The sequence below is a fragment of the Desmodus rotundus genome, chromosome 13 (genome assembly GCF_022682495.2).
Source record: "Desmodus rotundus isolate HL8 chromosome 13, HLdesRot8A.1, whole genome shotgun sequence".
Lineage (NCBI taxonomy): Eukaryota > Metazoa > Chordata > Mammalia > Chiroptera > Phyllostomidae > Desmodus > Desmodus rotundus.
Genome location: NC_071399.1, coordinates 51975120 through 51995242, shown reverse-complemented (window position 1 = coordinate 51995242; position 20123 = coordinate 51975120). Strand labels below are relative to the sequence as shown.

At 38.8% G+C, this 20123-nt stretch overlaps 1 protein-coding gene across 2 annotated transcripts; it reads left to right on the top strand.

The window, feature by feature from the left end:
- Positions 1-4131: 4131 nt before the first annotated feature.
- Positions 4132-15474, top strand: FAM216B (family with sequence similarity 216 member B). Of its 2 annotated transcripts, none has more exons than XM_024567888.3 (4): positions 4132-4218; positions 5799-5902; positions 9716-9836; positions 11549-15474. In XM_024567888.3, exons 2-4 carry the CDS (start codon positions 5807-5809, stop codon positions 11770-11772), a joined length of 441 nt encoding a protein of 146 aa, XP_024423656.2. In that variant the 5' UTR covers positions 4132-4218; positions 5799-5806; the 3' UTR covers positions 11773-15474. The 2 variants fall into 2 exon arrangements, with proteins under 2 accessions (XP_024423656.2, XP_045056172.2); XM_045200237.2 differs by having other exon boundaries at positions 5793-5902.
- The last annotated feature ends 4649 nt before the right edge of the window (positions 15475-20123 follow it).

The following is a 20123-nucleotide window of genomic DNA, read 5'->3' as shown; positions in this document are numbered from 1 at the left end:
TGCACAGGCCAGCCCTGGCTCCACAGCTGCAGCTGGAGCAGTTGCTGCAGGTGGTACCACCACTGGAGGCAGACACCCCTCCAGGTCTGGAGCGGCCTCCTGGTCTGCCCCCTGCATGGAGCTCCTGGGGATGTGTGACAGGTTTGAAGCAGGACCTGGCTTTGCCTCCTGGGCTAGTGCTGAAGTTTCCAGAGGAGAAAACATCACCCACATGCCTGTATTTCCATGGGTCCCCCAAGGACAGAACACAGCCAGAGCCCAGGACCCACCACAGGACACCCTCCCCAGGGGCAGTCCAGCACACAGGTGGTCTGAGGCTGGCCTTTTCTCCTGGCCAGCCTCTGTGGGTGCTCCCCATGTGTCTGATGCTGACCCCTCCTGATAAGCTTGCATGAGCCTCCACCCCCATACCACCCCTTCCTCCCTCACCTTCTCACCTTGGGCTCTGCCTCCTGGGCTCCAGGTCATCTGGCCCTATGTGTTCAATGTGGGCACTGTGCTCCAGGCTGCAGTCTGAAATGGAAATGGTGAGCTGGCTGTAGAGCCTGGCAGCTTCTGGGATGGTGTCCTTCACTGGCTGTCCACCTGCCCTGGTTCCCCAGACCCCTGGGTAGCCACAGTCACCTTGGTGCTGCTCTGGCCCTCAGTGATGTGGCACACCTGCCCCTCACTGGTGGACACAGGGCGGGGGTCCTCGTCAAGCAGCTGTTGTTCCTCCATGACCTGGGTGGTGCTCTGCAATGACAGTGACTGGCAGCTGGTCCAGTGACCTTAAGGCCTGCTCAGCCCTAGTTGCTTAGTTGCTGCTGCTTCCACCCACTGGACCTTCTGCTCCCGGATCTGGCCCAGATTGCGTCATTATGCAGGGCAAATGAGATTCACCTCAAGGGCCTGAGATAAACCACGGGCAGAGGTCTCCACCTACAATCCATGTCCACTCAGCCAGTCTTGACCTGGGGTGTGAACATGATGTGCCCACCAGGCTTCTGACCCCACCTCCCTCAGCCAGTTCTTGCTGGGCACACCCTCTCCATGTTAGCCCTCTTACACATGCACACACACACACATGCCTACACAAGGGGAGGGGCATGGGACTTCTCAGCTGGAATAAGAGCTATGGCATGGCCTGAACAAAACCGCCCTAGGCCTCCCTGTGTTACCTCTGGGCCCTGCTGTGAAAATGCCCACAGGTGTCTGGGATGAGTGCAGACTAAGTGGCAGCCACAGAGAAATATTATCACCACTGCCTCTTTTGGGGCCACAGCCTTGGGATACGGGTGGACAACATGAAAACATTCTGTCTAGTGTCAAAGTCCCCAGCCAAATGAGATGGGTTGGGACAGGTTTAGAATGTGGCAGCCTGGTTACCAGGGTTCCAAGTTCTTTTGGGCTCTATCGTCAGGAAGTGAGGTCACTGCTCAGTTTAGCTCAGTGTATTGAGATCACTGCCTGGGTCAACTACCCCAAGCTTTTCCTCAGACAAGAGCAGTGACTTCATTTATTTTTTTTGCACAGTATTTCTTATTGTATTTTTTCCATTACCATATTCCCCTAAACCTCCCCACCCACAGTCACTACACTGTTGTCCACGTTTATGAGTTCTTTTTCCTTTTTGCTCAATCCCTCTATCCCCCTAACCCAGTGGTCTTCAACCTCCTTTGCACCAGGGAATGGATTTGTGGAAGATAATTTTTCCAGGGATCTGGTGAAGGGTGTGGGGAGAGACAGGAGGTGGAGCTTGACTTCCGTTGATGGCTGCTGGCTGCTGACTGCCCTCACCTGCTGCTGTGTAGCCAGGTCTCTAACAGGCCACGGACTGGTAACAGTCTGAGGCCTGCGGGTTGGGGACCCTGCTCTATAGCAGCAAGTTTCTACCAGTGTGCTACAAAATTTTAAAACCTGTAATACCCGACTATTTAGTCAAGGGCACTGATGTCTTTTTCCTTAGGTTGTCAAATTAAAAAATAACAACTACCAGCACAGTAATAGCTGTCCAGTATGAGTGAATCAAATTTATAACTAATTTTTTGTCAGATTGGCAAAACATATATTTTTGGTGCCACATAATTTTAGTAATTGGTTTATGTATACCATGAGATGAAAAGTTTAAAAATTACCACTCTATAGTAATTAGATGATGGGTGTTTCTATTCTTTTTTTTTTTATTTTTTGCAGTCAGTTTTAAATTCTTTTGAGAAGTATAGCTGCTCTTTGTGAAAACAATTTCTTTTGTCCAAAACTGATGATATACATTTTTTATCATTATTACATCTTAAGATCTTGATCAAAAAACATATCTCATTCTTTGAATCCATCTATAGAGCTAGTTAATTATCTTTTATTTTGCCTTTTCTTATAAAATTCCAAACTTCAATGGCATAGGCAAACATTAACTGTATGTTTAGTCCTTAAATCTTCTGCCTGACTTCATAGGTATCTCTCAGATTCTTGTTGATGTTATCCCCATGTGTTGGACAGTGTCCATTATCTCTCAGCTTTGTATTTAACCTTCTTTTTACCACAGCAGTGGGAAGACTGCAAAATACATTTTACAAAATTCCTCCCCAGCTGCCATCCAATGGGAGGTAGGAAATGGAAACCTGTATTGAAGGAGAAGTCATTTTCGTGGTTTCTGCTCGCATCTGTGGCAGTGGCAACAGCATCAAGCACAGCAGCAGCAGCAGCAGAGCAGTGATGGCTGTGGTCACAATGGTAACATGAGCAGGTCTGGAAAGAATACAGAAGCAAGGGTGGCTGGTGACTGGCGGGTCCTGAGTCGCTGCTCAGGCAGCAGGGCCCCGCAGAAGCAGCTCAGAGGCACAGTGTCCATGGGCCCTGGGTGAAATCATTTTCCCTTTTGTTTTCTAGGTCCAGGTGTGATCATATTTGAGTGTAATTGCCAACCTTTGGATCAGCTATCCTTTTCTTGATTTGCTCCTCTAACCCATTCCAATACTTTTGTAACAGATGCCTTATATCCAACTCCTTCTCTGTGGGGAACATCTAGACCTGTTTCCATTTTTCTGACTGGTCAGGGTCTGATGCAAGCTGTTATGAATCAGCATCTGTGCATAACAGTCAGCATATGTGGTATGCTCCAGAAGGCATTTCATCACATCCTGCAAAAACATTCAAGGAAGACTCAATTGACAATGTCAACTCTGCATTCAACTTTTCTTTGTCTTTCAGTAGCGACTCACCAAACTCTCAGATCCACTGAGAGGATTCGTGGTATTCACTAGCACTTATACAGTCGTTTGTGCTATGTTTATTGCCCAGAATATTTGCATTTAAATAATTGAAAAAATGCAAACTGTTTGTGTCTGTTGAGTCCTTTCTTCTTTAAGCTATACAACTCATAACCCTTATCTCCCTGTGTTTTCCTTCCTCTAAGCCTTCCAAGAATTTTTAATTTGTGGTTTTCTTTTGACATTTTTTTCTATTTTCTCTAAAAACTTTTCATCTTTGCAGATAAAGTTGGCATTCGGAAAGAGATTTCTCAGGAAAGAAAGGAAGTCTGTAGTAAGTCTACAGACTGAAAGGAAATCTAATGTTAGCCCAGAGGAAGGGATAAGCTGGCTTTCATGAACCAGGTTAAAATGTGAGACGTACACTGATGACATGGCAAAAACCTTGTGTCATAGGTTCATTATCATCATATATAACCTCTGACCAAGATTAAATATGGAAAATATCATACTCCCCCCAAACTAAGAGAGGAACATTATATTGAACTATGTAACAATCCCATACATTACCACAGTCAAATTGATGCCTGCGCCTCTATATTTAAGTTCCTTCATCATTCTGAGCAACGGGGATGGGGGCTACTAACTCCAAACCTGGGAACTATTCATGTAATGGCCTGTTGTTCCAAAGGATTAGTTGACCTTTAACATTCACCCTCTCTGTTTCCATGTACTTTCCTCTCCTATGTCTGCATATAACACAGATATGGTAAATTTAGAAGTTTACACTTGATTAGACACAGTCTGGAAGAAAAAAAGATCAAACTGTGCAGTTGAATGTAGCTCAGAAGCAGGAAAAGGCATGAGGACAAATTCTCCCAGCTCTTTGTTTAATCACATGATGTTGCTTGGATATCAGCTTATCAACAGATTGAATTTTCACCCCACCACTGGAAGAAGAAAGAGACCTTGCAAAAAATTTTTGGCACATGAATGCGTGCTTTTGAAAAGGAAGAGACTGCAACACAGGGTAAGTTTCTTTTAAGCAAACATGTCTTTTTGTTTCAGATATAAGTTATTTTGTAAATTTTTTCTCCTGAATTATCTATCCAAGCATTTTAATCAAACTATATCAGGTATAGACCACTTGAATAGGTAAGATGGATTTTCTCAGCACACATAAATTGTTGCCACAAGAAAAATCATCAGTCATTTCTTATGCTATTTTAGGGAAAAATAAATCTTCCCAGCTTTGAAGAATATTTATGCTGTGCTCTACAGATCTGGAAAATGGGAGAAGGGATATTGAGATGATTTGAGTACAGGATAGAGTTTGGCTTCTATCACAGGGAATATTAAAAGAGTATGTCTTGGTTGGTGTGGTTTCTGGAGTGCATGTCAAAGGAAAACAGTATTAAATATTTACAGTGTACTTTGTAAGTTCATATCATGGGAACAGGATACATGGAGATGATGACTGATGTTTTCCTAACACATTTCTCTTTTGGAGTATCTGAGCCTGAGCTCTGTGAACCCAGAACCAGAGTTTTCTCACATATTAAAATGTTTCTTAAGTGTGTTTTCATTGTGCACTTATACACGTACGTGTGCATGCACATACAACAGAGGAGAGGAGAAATAGAAGGAGCTGACATAAAGTGAGAGCATTCTATGTTCATGATCTCAGCTAACCAAACAACCCGATAAGATAGGCATTGTTACCAAAAGCAAAACTGTGAACAGAGGGGAAAATGCTTGGGGTTCTGTTCTGTGTCTCACAACCTTATTCCAATATGTCTATTCTTCCTTGATTGTTAATTTTTTAATTATTATATACATCTCAGATTTTAAATCCTAAATTATATGGAAAGAAGGCTTACTCATAAGCAGGTGTGACTTCATTTTGTATCTTTGTCAGGCAAGTGGCAAAAAATGTGGCTAGATTTAATAGTTGCTTTTTAATATAGAGCTATAAAATTGCAAGCCTAAATGTGCAAGAAATGGAGAATGAAGTGAAAGTATACTATAGTGCCACTGAAAGTCGTATGTTAAAGGATATTTAATCAGCTGGAAAAAGCATGCAACATGTAAACTATGATCGCCCTTCTCTAAAATCCCACACAATGTAAGCAGAAAAATTAATAAAAAGAAATCAATCAAATGCTGGCAATAGTAATGGAAAGTTAGGTTAGGGTTGATGTTGTGTTATTTTACTTAATTTTTAAATTTTTTGAATTTTTCATAATGACACCTATTAATTTTAGAATCAGAGAAGATACTAAATATTGTTTAAAATGATCAATTAGCACCTGTTGTGACATTGTATGGCTCTGCAATCCACGTCCTCCAAACACAGTGCAGCAGAGAGACATGGGGCTCTGAATTATTCCTCCCATAAAAAAGGATGACAACAGGGGAAAGGACAGAACTAAGCAGTCTGGTGGAATCCACTTACTTGGAAACATGAGAGAAAATTTCTTATCCCTTGACACAAATAACATTTATTTATTTATTTATTTATTTGCTTACTTATTTACTTAGGTACATTCCCAAAATTTGTTGAACAAAATGTAATTTTATGCTATACTTTGTTGTTCCTTGGAGGTACAGGATAAAGAATGGGAGAAAAACAGAAAAGACAACAAAAGCTTCAGACTATTCCACAGATTCCTTGCATTCGAGTCCCTCCCTCTGCAGACACGTCATTACTGAAGGTACAGCATATTATTTACAGATGAAGAGGCCTTGTCTGTGTCTCCTTCAAGGCTTGAGGGATTTTCATGTCTTTGTTTACCCAGCAGTAGCAAGAACAATGGGCCCAGTGTAGGCCCTCCATGCATGTTGACTGCGTGTGTGGGAGAGTAAAGGGTGTGGATGATCTATTCCTACACCACACCAGTGATTGGAAACTCACTGACTGACCGCACTCTGGTTCCCTGCTACAAAGCTGTTAGCTCCTTTCAGTCCAAATTAGTTCAAGTCATTCTCATAAATACTCTGTAAAAATTTCAGTTCTCTGCCATCCCCTCAAGGAGGAATGAGCAACTAAATAAGAGTATTAGAAATGTTACTGTTACTTCTTATTTTGGAAGTTGACAGTTCTACTAAGGAAAAGAAGTAGACTTTTTGTTCTTATTCAATAAAACCATAACTTTTATGGTTTTATCTGATATACTGGAAACTCCCATTGCATTTGGAGCTCTGCTCTTGAAATTGGCTTGGCATTTTCACATTATATTTTTCTCAGTCATTTGAAAAGGCTTAATTAGGCATTCATTTTCTTCAAATATATTGTCTTTTAAAAGATGTAATTCAGAAACTGTAAAGCTGCAATCATGTCTCAAATTTTGAAGTACTTGGCTTTGCTGCTTTTACTCTGTATATATTTTTTAAGTTTAAGATCTCTAGACTTCAAAAAAAACTGGCTCATATATTTCAACTCCAAACAAAATTTCTAACAGATAAAAGTCATTTTTATAAATAATTACTTTAAGTTTAGATTTATTACATAGTTATCAAGTAGTTTTAAAATTGTGTCATTGTTTTGAATTTTCTGGCCTGGTATAAACTTATTTTATCTTTACTTTTATAGTAAATAAGAGAGTGGCATCAACTCCATGAATGTTGATGCCACTCTCTCAGTTTCCTCATCTGCATACAATAAACACTTAAGAAATATTAGGTATAGGCCCTGTCTGGTGTGGCTCAGTGGATTGAGTTCTGGCCTGTGAACCAAAGTTTTGAGTTTTGTTGGTTCAATTCCCAGTCAGGGCACATGCCAAGGTTGTGGGCCAGGTTCTCAGTAGGAGGCGCATGAGAGGCAACCACACACTGATGTTTCTCTCCCTTGCTCCCACCCTTAGCCTCTGTCTAAAAATAAATAAATAAAATCTTGGAAAAAAATTTCATAGAAAAATTAAAAAAAACTATTAGGTATATAATAGTAATTAAAGTCCAGACCCCCTTTTTAACTTTATTTTTATTGTTGGCCCTATTACATAGTTCTCATTCCCCATCCCCCCTTGCTCACCTCCATCCGGTTCCCACTCTCCCCTCCACTCTGGCCATCACCACACTGTTGTCTGTGTCTATGGGTTATGCATATATGCTCTTTGGCTAATCCCTTTATTATTGGATGGGCTCTGGGCCAGAGTGGGTCTGCCTTGGGCCCATTAGTAATGTGTGGGTTCTTGACCTTGTGTAGGAAAGATTTCACAAGATGAGTCCAGTTGATTTTGAGGGTATGTTTATTAAAGCTGAGGACAGTGAAATAAGGAAGGGCTTAAGATTGAATAAGAAACAGGAGAGAGACTAGGTGGGGCTGTGGCTCTCTAAGAAATAGAAGTCACAGTAAAAGAAGTGAGCTCACTGGGAAGTCAGAGAAAAAGGGTCCTTAGAAACAGGGTCAGGGAGTAAGCCAGAACGAGCTGCCACTGCCCATTTCTTCCCTGGTTGCTAGTGTCCTGGGATCCCTTAGAGTTTGGGAGATGCAGGCCTGTAGGGGAAGAAGTGGGGTAAAGGAAAGGTGCTGGGTGCTCCAGGGAGGGAAAGTGTGAAGTGGATTGTTTGTCTTGAGGCTTTTAATCTTTCTTTGGAAGCAGCTGGAATTTTAGGGAAGATCTCGGGAGAGGCTCTTAATAGAATATTCATTAGCTTTCCAGGTGTGTCCTTCAACTTGTTCATCAAAATGTGTGGATAGAGGGGTCAGGGTTATTTTTCTGGTTCATTTTATTTTCAAAGAACATCGCTGAGGAGGGACCGGGACTGAGGCTGTTCTGCCCAGGGACAGTCTGGAGTGTGTAAACCATTTGCTCCTAACTGTCCTTGGTTAGGGAAGATAAAGCCTTGTGATTCATTAGCTGGATGTAAATTGCTCAAATTGTTAGGCCTTGTTTAATTATTTTGTCTCAGTTTCCCTTATTCCACTTATCAAGGAATTTCCCTAGCTTCTCACTGTCCCGCCTCACCTTCACCTTCTCTCATCCAGTCCCCACCTCCCTTTTCCCCTCTGACAGCTGTCAGTCTGTTCCATACATCCACACCTCTGTTTCTATTTTGTCAGTTTACTTCGTTCATTAGATTCCACATATGAGTGGGATCATATGGTATTTGCCTGTCTCTGACTGGAAGCCCAGGCCCTTTTTGTTTCTCCCTAGCATAGACAACAGCCTTCCAAATCGTCCCCACACCAATGGTCCATCTTCTTGTGAGCTCCTTCTCCATGATCTTTCTAAAATGCAAATCTGGTCAGCTTAAACGTGTAACATTTTGGGCTGGATAATTCTTTGTTCTAAGAATTGGATGCTGTCTCATGCACTGTAGGATGTTCAGCAGCATCACTGGCCTCTTCCCACCAAATACCAGTAGCATCCCTCCCCCCTCACCATTTGTGACAACTAAAGATTTCCCCAGACATTGCCAAATGTCTTTTGAGGGTCAAAATCACACCTGTTGAGAACTACTGCCTTAAATAAAGACTGTCAATGGTTCCTTATAAAAAAAAAAGGGTAATGCTTAAATTCTTAACATGGCATGAAAAGTTTTCCAACCTTCCCCTGTCTAATGCCACAGCCTTTTCCAGCTCAGACTCCACGTTCTGGGTAAAGTAAAGAAAAAAAAAATGTGCTTCCCAATATGTCCAGATATGTTGTTATAAAAGAAATTGTACTACTTTCTACCTTCTTTGTCTTTTGCTCTCATGGCTCTCCAGTTCTAAAATGCCTGTGTCAGAATCACCTGGAGGACTTCGAGCTCAGAGTGCTGGACCCCACCCAGAGTTTCCAATTCTGTAGTTCTGGGGTGGGGCCTGATAATTTGCATTTCAAACAAGTGCCATGTGATGCTGATGCCTTTTAGAACCAGGATTCTGATCCCTTAAAGACTTCCTATTCACCCTTAAGTCTACTGGTGTTGATCATCTCATTTAGGGAGTGTCCTTGACTGTGCAGGCAGTTTATTTTCCTTCTGTTGAGCCTCTATCACATTATGAGTCTGTTCATCTACCTGTCCCCCCTGCTTACTGATAACTCTCAGTGGAAAATTCTCTTTTACCCACATAGAGGCCTGGCATACTTCTAGACCTGGGAAGATTCTCACAGCCTGTCTTTCTCAATAAGGACTATAATAGATTAATAAAAACTAAAAAATCCTTGGATCTCCCTCTGCCCAAAACTTTGACCTACTTACCTAGAATCTTTTACTTAGACGTTTCATCTTTACAGAGGCCAGTAAAAAATTGTTTAAGTAAACTAAGGAAGGCAACTACCCAATTGTTGTTTTCCAATTGATATATATAGTATATATGATATATAGTATATTATATATATGTGATATATGGTATACATTATATATGATATATGGTGTATATATTATATGTGATACATAGTGTATATATTATATAGAGAGAGCAAGAAAGAGAAAGAGGGAGAGAAGCATCTTACTTCAGGGGAAGTCAGCTTTGAATTCATGACACTCTTAATTCTGTAAACTCCACCAATTCATCAAAATCACCTGCTGTGCTCTGACAGGACCTAACCAGAGGGCAGCAGCGCTACTTTTACAGCATCATGAGGATTTACAGCTCCAGGCCCCAGTGGGAGGCCCTGCAGACCCGATATATTCACAGCCTTCAGCACCAGCAGCTGCTTGGTGAGTGTAACTACCTGACTAGGACCAAGCACCTCAAGAAAGGACTTGTGCACTGCAGCCAGAAGTCAAGTTTCCCGATAAAAATTTGAGTAGAATGGCCTCTGCCAACAAGCTGTTTTATCAATATGGTTGGCAGGCCAAGTTTAAAAATAATTATCCCTGACAATAGAAAGGAAGGTTTTATGGGTAAGTTAAGAGGGTTTAAAGAAATTGGAGGGTGGATTGTTGTAAAATATCAACAACTCTGAGATTTACAGGAACTTGATGTAGTAGAAACAGCCATGGCCTCAAGCAGATGGTCTAAGCTAAAAACCACAGCTCGGCCCCTTGCTGATTGCATAAACTCATAGATGTGGTTTACTCACAAAAGGAATATTTGTATTGCTGAGTGTTTACCATGTTCCAGACATTGTGCTTGGAGCTCTATGCTTGCTTTCTCACTTCTCCCCATATTACAGTTGTGGGAAATGTAGCTCAGGCACGTTATATAACCTGATCAAGCTCACACAGATAGTAAATGTCAGGACCATCACCTGCAAAGATCGTGCACTTTCTTTCCCATGCCCCACTCTCTCTCTTCACCTATGAATCTTATGGGATTTTATGAAGCATAAATGAAATAATGGTTCTGAAAGACCTTCATAGATCAAAAGTAACAACCTACAGAAAGATATAATTGTTGTTAAATCTCTTTTCTTCCAAAAAATGTTTTCAGTCTTCAGCTCCTCTCTATTACACTTCTCTCCTAACCCCCATAGAGCTTTATTTATTATTATTTTTTTCTAAACCACTCAGTTGCCACTAGCACATCTACTTATACTATTGTTTCTGTATTTGCACAAAGGGAAAACAGGTTTTCTGCAAGTGATTTAATAGCAGAAAAAATAACAGTAGTTATCTTTTATTAGGTCTTCCCAGGTTTCAGCAATTATTCTAAGTACTTTTCTTATATTGTCTTATTAAAACCAAACATGTCTACATGGTAGATGCCTTTATAACCCACATTTCACAGAAGAGAAAATTGAGAGATGATAAGTTAAATAACTTGACTAGGGTTATGTAACTAGTAAATAGCAGAGCCAGGATTCAGCTGTTCCCAATGATCAAAATGTTGCAGAAACATCATCTGGTAGCTTTGTTTGCAGAATAAAATTGCTTAGAAGCCAATGAACCTAGAAGCAGAATATTCAATGTTTAGCGCACATAAAATCCAACTGTGTATGTTATTAAAATGTAGTTTTCCAGGCCTAACTTTTTGAATTTATGATTCAAAGATATCTGGAGTAGAACCAGAAATCTGCATTTTTAAAAAGCATCATTAAAAGTGGTCTTAGACAGATGATTGTGTAGGTGATCTGCAGACTGTACTTTAACAATAGAGAGAGACTAAATATATCTGCTTCTAGTCTGAAGAAAGTTTTGATACTGATAAACAATTCAGATGAAGATTCTTCATGGCTCAAGCCCCTCTCCAAATGATCTGTCATGATAATCAATGGCTATGTATTTACTAATTTACTGAATGATTAATACAAAAGAAAAAAATATATTTCCTGTCTCCAAAAATCATAAAAATCTGGGTGTGCTAAACACAATTGTTTCTATCCTGTAAAGTAGAAGGAATTTTGTGAATCTGAATATCTGCAGTGTTTTTTGCTTATTTGTTTTGTAAAACTGTTGACCTTAAAGTCTCTCTTATTTCTTTCCCCTAGGTTATATTACTCAGCAGGAGGCCTTGGCTTGTACTGCTGTACTTAGAGATTCAACCAAGACAGCCTCAGCCAAGGAAGCTCTGCAAAGAACCATCCCCTGGAGGGCTTCAGCCATGACAAGAACATGGCTGCCAGCACTCCCAGTGTCTGTGGTTCGACCCAGAGCCAAAAGTGCAAGGCTCAGATCCCTCAGGAGCCAAGACTTGGCACAAGGACTGAAATAGGCAGTGTGCTCTATCTAGTGAGTACTGAGTGTATATTTGTAAATGAGCATAAATAAATCTTCTAATACAAACCCACAAATAGAAATAAAACACAAATAAAAACCCACAAGTAGAAATAAAACACAGAAATAAAACACCAGCAAAAACACATTGAGAGGTCCTTTTACTTGACATATCTATGGAGTAAAATGACTTTTGAAGTGTTCAAAGTAAAAGTTTCCTTTGAATTAAAACTTCCTAGAGAAATCCCAAAAACAGTGAAAAAGGAGAAGTTATCAGAGGGTGCCAGGTTCTCTATCACTGGGTGACCATCCCCGAAAAGCTACCCATTGCACATATTGAAAACACCCTAAACGACACAGAGGTAACACTGAGCATGCAGGGTTTCTGGAGCCATATCTTCTCATCCACACCTGGGCTATACATTTCCATGTCTCCCTTCCTCTCTTCTTTCCCATTAAGCAATAACAGTCAACTTGACCCCAAATCTCCTGGTTCTCATCTGACTCAACAATTCTTTTGTGTAATCTTAAAACTTGGAATTATCAACCCACAACAGCTGAGTTCATTCTACATTCTGTAATTAATCTTCACATGGGTAAGAGAATTCATGCAAATATCCCACACCCTTGGTAAATGAAGGTATACTCTCAGCAGAACAAGAAATAGCCCCTGAAAATGAATTACAAGTCTAATCTTTCAGTGGCCTTGATGGTTTTAAGTAAAGCACACAAGACTATGCAAACAAGCAAAAAATGAGATAAAAGCTAATTCTTTGAAAAGATAAACCAGACTCATCAAGAAAAAAAGAGAAGACCTAAATAAATAAAGTCAGAAATAAAAGAGAAGTAACAACTGACACCACAGAAGTATAAAGGATTGTAAGAAAATATTATGAACAGCTGTATGACAAAAAAACTGGACAATATGGATGAAATGGATAAATTTCTCAAATCATACAATCTTCCAAAACTGAATTTAAAAAATCAGAAAAACCTTATTAGGTTGATTGCAACTAATTAAATTGAAGCACTAATAATAATAATATTAAAAAACTACCAACAAACAAAAGTCCTGGATCAGATGGCTTTGCAGGTTAATTTTACCAAACATTCAAAGAAGAACTAACATATATCCTTCTCAAACTATTTCAAAAAAATTCAAGAGGAAGGAAGACTCCCAAGCTCATTTTATGAGGTCAGCATTATCCTAATTCAAAACCAGATAAAGACACTACAAAGAAAGAAAATTATAGTCCAATATCACTGGTGAAGATAGATGCTAAAATCCTCAACACCATATTAGCAAATTGGACCCAGCAATACACCATGATCAAGCAAGATTTATTCCAGGCATGCAAGGTTGGTATAATATCTACAAATCAATAAATGTTATACACCACCTTAAAAAAGGAAAGAAATCACATGATATTAATTATGCACAAAAAGCATTTGATAAAACTCAGCACCCATTTATAATAAAAAGCTCTCAGGAAAGTAAAATAGAGGGAACATATCTCAACATAATAAAGGCCATATATGATGAATCCACAGACAACATCATACTCAACACACAGAAACTAAAAGCATTTCTTATTCACCATAGTACTGGAAACCAAGCAAGAAGAAGTAAAAGGCATCCAAATTGGGAAGGAAGAAGTAAAATTGCCATTATTTACAGATGACATGACACTGTATATATAAAACCCCAAAGATTCTAGCAAAAAACTACTCGAACTGATAAATGAATTCGATAAACTAGCAGGATACCAAATAGTTACCTGAAATCAGTTGCATTTTTATACACCAATATTACACTATCAGAAAAAAAAAAACTAAGAAAACAATCCCATTTACAATTCCATCATAAAACAATACCTTGTAATAAATTTAACCAAGAATGCAAAAGATCTGTACTCAGAAAATTATAAGACACCGAAGAAATAAATTTAAAAAGTTACAGATAAGGAAAGCATATATTGTGCTCATGGATAGGAAAAACTAACATCATTAAAATGTCCATACTACCCAAAGCAATCTATAGATTCAGTACAATTCCTAAATATTCCAAATATTTATATGAAATCACAAAAGACTCTGAATAGCCACAGCAATCTTGAGAGAGAAAAACAAAGTTGGAGGAATCACACTACCTGATATCAGAGAATACTACAGTGCCATGGTATCCAAACAGCATGGTACTGGCATAAAAACAGACATATAGATCAGTTGAACAGAATAGAGAATGCAGAAATAAACCCATGCCTTTATGGTCAATTAATATTTGACAAAGAAGGCAAGAACATACAATGGATAAAGACAGTCTATTCAATAAATGATGTAGGGAAAATTAAACAGATACATGCAAAAAAAAATAACTAGACTACCTTCTTACACCATAAATAAGAATAAAGTAAAAATGGATTAAAGACTTAAATGTAAGACTCGAAACCATAAAAATCTTAGATGAAAACATAGGCAGTAAAATCTCGGACATTTCTCATAACAATATCTGTTTGCATATATATCCTTGGGTAAGGGAAACAAAAGAAACATAAAGAAATAGGACTGTATCAAACTGAAAAGTTTTTGTACAGCAAAGGAAACCATCAACAAATGGAAAAATAACTCACTAAATGGGAGAACATGTTCACCAATGATACATCTGATAAGAGGTAAATATTCAAAATTTATTTTAAAAAATTGTAAAACTCAGCATCAAAAAACCAAACAATCCAATTAAAAGAACTGGGCAAACAGTTCTCCAAAGAGGACATACAGAAGGCCAATAGACATGTGAAAAGATGCTCAATGTCACTAATCATCAGAGAAATGCAAATCAAAGCCACAATGAGATATTACCTCACAAATGTGAGAATGGTTATCATCACTAAATCAACAAACAAGTGTTTTGAGAGGATGTGAATAAAGGGAACACTACTGGTGGGAACGAAGGTTGGTCTAGCCACTGTGGAAAACAGTGTGTAATTTCCTCAAAAAATTAAAAATGGAACTTATGACCCAGTGATTCCACTTTCAGAAATATATCGAAAGAAACCTGAAACACCAATTCCAAAGAATACATACACCCCTATGTTCACTGCAGTGTTATTTACGATAACCAAGATTTGGAAGCAGCCCAAGTGCCCATCAACTGATGAGTGGATAAAAAACAGTGGTACATTTATACAACGGAATACTAGTTGGCAATGGAAAAGAAGGAAATCTTACCTTTCATGACAGCAGGGATGGACCTGGAGATCATTATGTTAAGTGAAATAAGCCAGTCAGAGAAAGACAACTACCATATGATTTTATGTACATGTGGAATCTAATGAACAAAATAAACAAACAAAATATACTCACAGATATAGAGAACAGACTGACAGCTGTCAGAAGAGAGGGAGGTTGGGCACTTGGGTGAAAAATGTGAAGAGATTAATCAAAAAAAACAAACAAACTCAAAGGCACAACAGTATGGTGATTACCAGGGGAAAGAGGGATTGTGGGAGGTAGAAGAGGGTAAAGGGGGCATAAATGTTAAAGGAAGGAGAATTGACTTAGGGTGTAAACACAAAATACAATATACAGATGATGTATTTTACAATGTACACTGGAAACCTATATAATTTTATTAACCAATATCACTCCAATAGATTCAATAAATTTTATAAAAAGAATGAAATTTTAGAACTAAAAAATGAGAGGGCAAATCATATCAAAGTTATAGTATTATATTGTAATTAATAGTTGTTATTTTCAATACTAGTGATTTTCTGTGTATTAAAAATTAGTCATCAGTGTTCACGTAAAGTCAAATAAAAATGCCTTTTCTTTACCTTCTTTCTAAATGCTCAGCCCCCTTTTTCATTCAAATCAGCCAATGACTTTGTCATGCCCATAAAAGGAGTTGATTTAGATGGAATATAAACTTACTTAAAAAGGGGTGTGCTAACATTGATCTTAAAGGAAGATGCTACAATATTAGCAGAAAAAAAAAGCAAAAACCAAAAAGCCTCACTGGTGATTGTTATCATCTCTCTGCAACCATTCATGTAGAAGACATAAAGGTTATCATAACATTCTGAAAACTCCCAATATTGATTCTGAGATTCTATCTGACTTTTCTTTGGGAGGAACAAGAGGCATGGTTGGCCCACTTCAAGTCCAAAAGGAAGACTTGGGAAAGCCAATGCTGACCTTTCACTAAGTCATAGAGAAACTTCTTGACTTCTGCCTATGCTGGCCCTGACTCAGGTACTCTAAGTAGCTTTACAATTATAAGTCAAGAATCATTAGATACACTTACAAAAAAAAAATATATATATATATATATCAAAAGGCACAGGAGTGAGCTATAGGGCAGCCCTCCTGAAGGGCAGAGGTTTGTGGCATACCTAAACTGGTCGATACTATTCTTTCCATTGTTTCTGTGATGGGGCTTTTATTCCTTTAAGTTTCTTGCATGTATTTTATTTTAGACTTTTTTTCCTGATGCACACAGATATTTGTTGTATAAGCCCTAACTAGTGAAGCAGAATATCAAGGATGCCTCTTATAATTCTGAGTTGCATCCCAGCATCCCAAAAAGCAGGAGCACCTATTTTCTGATAGAGAATTTAAAAGCTAATTGGCAAGTGAATGTTATAGGCCCATAGAAGGACAAATAGATCTAAGTTTGTACAGAAGATCCTACTTGTTGACTCTCCCTCCAGAAAAGATAACACCCTTCCTCTTAAGCCCCAGCCCAAAGCTTCTGAAGAATGTGATCGATTATGGTGCCAGAAAAAAAGATGCTTACATGGGAAAACACTAAGATGGTCAAAGGGGAATCAAGGACAACCTGTAACTCTTAGGGAAGTCTACTACTTTGACTTATTGGAGACTATATAACTTGCTTTCACAATGTCAATAGACATCATCAGAAAGTTCTTGAGATCAGTGACCATTTCACCTGAAATTACTGGAACATAGAACAGTGCATGGCCTTTGGTAGGTAGTCAGTAACACTTGCTGAATAATAAAGAAATGTCCAAAGACTGCGATTCAGACTGGCCTCTGAGATTGTGATATTTTTTCCAGGATCCCAGGAAGTTACAACGACTGATGAGGAGTACCAGTAATTTATCAAGAACAGGTGTCAGGAGTAGTCCATCTCAGGTGCAGCTAATAGGGGTGCATTGTCTGTAAAGAATTTTGAAACAACAATAAAGCTGAATAAATTTCGGCTTTTTTCTGTCATCACCATGAGTCAGAAGTAATTCCAAACAGGATCATGGATAAAATACTCCTTTCCCAAAATTCTTCCATTGGTCTAAGTTCTAAACAAATGCTGAGGATACTGTTGAGTTTTAATAGTCTATATCAGGGTGTCAAACTCATTTTCACCAGGGGCAACATCAGCCTTGCAGTTGCCTTCAAAGGGCTGAATGTAATTTCAACTCCTCAACAGTTAAGAAGTAGTTACATTTATACAGTCCTAAAATTATTTTGGCCCTTTGAAGGCAACCACGAGGCTAATGTGGCCCCCAGTGAAAATGAGTTTGACACCCCTGGTCTATATGTAAGCTTCAAAGTAGTCAAAGTAGCACATTTTTATTACTTTCCTTTTAGTAATTATTTTATTCCTTATGGAAAGTAATTCAGAGAACTCCCAACCCACACAGTAGCAGCTCATATATCTCCAGCCACTGTGGTACTACATATTCCTGCATTTAAACAGTATATTTGAAAGATTTGAAATGAACAGTGGATATCATGATTATAAAAACAAGCAATAGAACTTGAATTACTGCAATTCTCTATTCTATGTGGCCATTTTTTTCTTTTAAAAACAATTTTATTGAGGTACAATTCATATGCAACAAATGTACTTAGTTAAAGTTTAATGCATCTTGACAAATGCATATAGTCACATCACCACCACCACAATCATGATGTAGAATGTTAACATTATTAAAAAAATGGTTGTGTCCTTTTGTAGACAATCTCCTCTCCCCAACTCTGGCCCATGAAATCTGATTTCTATCACTATAGTTTTGCCTTTTCTAGAATTTTACATAATTGAAATCACAGTATGTAGTGTTTTGTGTGTGGCTTCTCTCCTCTAACATGATGCTACAATGGTTCATCATGTTGCATAGCCATGGTGGGGCAAAAGTAGGTTTATGGTTGTTCCTGTGGAAGATAATACAATAATAAATAATTATACAAGAATGAATTCTGTGTTTTGTATACTCACAACTGTAAACCTACTTTTGCCCCACCCTGTATTAGTAGTTTGTTTCTTTTCACTGCCAAGTAGCATTTCATTGTATGAATACACCACAATTTGCTTATCCACTCACTAGCTGATGAACATTGGGATTGTCTGACTTTGGACTATTACAGATAAAGTTGCTATAAATATTTTAATGTAAGCATTTGTCTGAAGTTTTTGTTTCTCTTCAATAGTTACCTAGGAATACAATTACTGACTGATATGGTAGATTGAGGTTTAACTTTATAAGATATTGCCTTAGTGTTTTGCAAAGTGGCCACACCCCTTTTCATTCCCACTAGCAATGTATGAGTTCTAGCTGTTCCACATCCTTGCAATATCAGACTTTTCATTTTTCTTTTCTTTTCCTTTCCTTTCTTTTCTTTTCCTTTCTTTTCTTTTCTGTAAATTCTAGTGACTGTGGCTGCTAGGCAGAAGAAAACTTTAATGGGTAAAAAATATTGCCACTATTAATTATAGTCACCTTCTTAGTTGGAACTATGGTGAATTTCAAGTAAGGAGATGGTAATAGATATGGGGGTGGCTATGGCAATAATCTTGGAGATTTAATAGAAGAGTTTTCAAAGTTTAGCAGTCAACCCCGATAACACAACTTTCTAGCTTATTTTTAGGGGAGGGAGGATTTTGAAGAGGTGAAGAAAATAAGGAACATCTGCATGAAAAACCACACCTGGACAAAGTTGTGATGTGGGTTCAGTGTAACCTCAGTAACTTCTTACTTTTCCCTACTTACATTGTTCTTCAGGTTCAGCAACCAATAGACCACCATCTCCCCCTAAGTCTCTAGGTACTGCATTAGTTACCATTGCTGCATAAAAGTTCCTCCAAAACTTAGTGACTTAAAACAATGTTTATTGTCACACAGTTTCTGTGGTCAGGAATCTGAGCAAGATGGAGCAGGGGCTTCTGACTCAGGGTGTGTCACAGATTGCATCAAGGTGTCAGCTTGATTATAGTGGTCTCATTTGAAGATTCAACAAGAGAAGAATCCATTTCCAAGCTCCTTCATGTGCTTATTTGGCAGAACTTACTCCTTGGGGGCTGTTGGACTCAGTGTTCAGTTCCTTAGTGGCTGTTGTCTGGAGGCCACCTTCAGTTCCTCACAGAGGGCTCACAATAAGGCAGCTCACAAATGAAGGCTTGTTTCATCAGAGTCAAAAAACAAAAGAGAGAAAGAGAAACAAAACAGGTGAAAATCACAGCCTTTCATAACCTAATCATGGAAATGACATCCATCACCTTTGCTGTGTTCTATTCATTAGAAACAAGGCACTAGGTCCAACCCACACACAAAAGTAGTGAATTTCCCAAAGGAATACAAAGCAGAAAGTGGAGATCTGTGGGAGCCATTTCATAAGCTGTCTACCAAAGCCAGGACTAGGGCAAGGTGAGTGAGGTGTCTAGGGTGCAAAATGTAAGGAAACACTCATTATTACATGACCCTGAGAGTGAATCCATACAGTCCCTCCCTAGATACCTCATTGCTATACTTCACTTTGGCCCTTCTTTGTGCCACATGGACCCAGGCCCCTATGCTGACTTCTGATCACACAGTCATGGATCCCTGCCTAGACACCCAGTCTGAGCCTGTCTTTGCAGACACCAGTCTGATAGTACACTCTTTCTTCTTGCCATAACTTTCTCTTGATACTTAGTTGTTTTGTGTTCCAATCTTCCAACAGCTATTGGGGAAAAATGAGTTCAGATAAGCTGAAGACATTCAATAATTTATATCTAATTCTTATTTAATCTATACCTGTAGATCAGTATTTATAAAAATAAAATCCATATATCAGACTCATTGAGGGCGCTTAAGGAAATGCAAATTCTTGGCTCCCCTCCCAGACCCAGTGCATGAGAATCTGAGAGCCAGCACTGTGATGATACTTCCACTTACTAAAGTGTGACACACTTCATGTTTAAGGAATTATTTCAGTAGTTATGGTGCTTTAACCCTGATAAAATAAATTTCTGTTGTCAACCTTGGCAAAAATTTAGGAGCAAAGACTGCCAGATGAGAGAGGCTTTTGGGGTAGAAGAACTATCTCCTCAATAATGTTCAATAACCGATG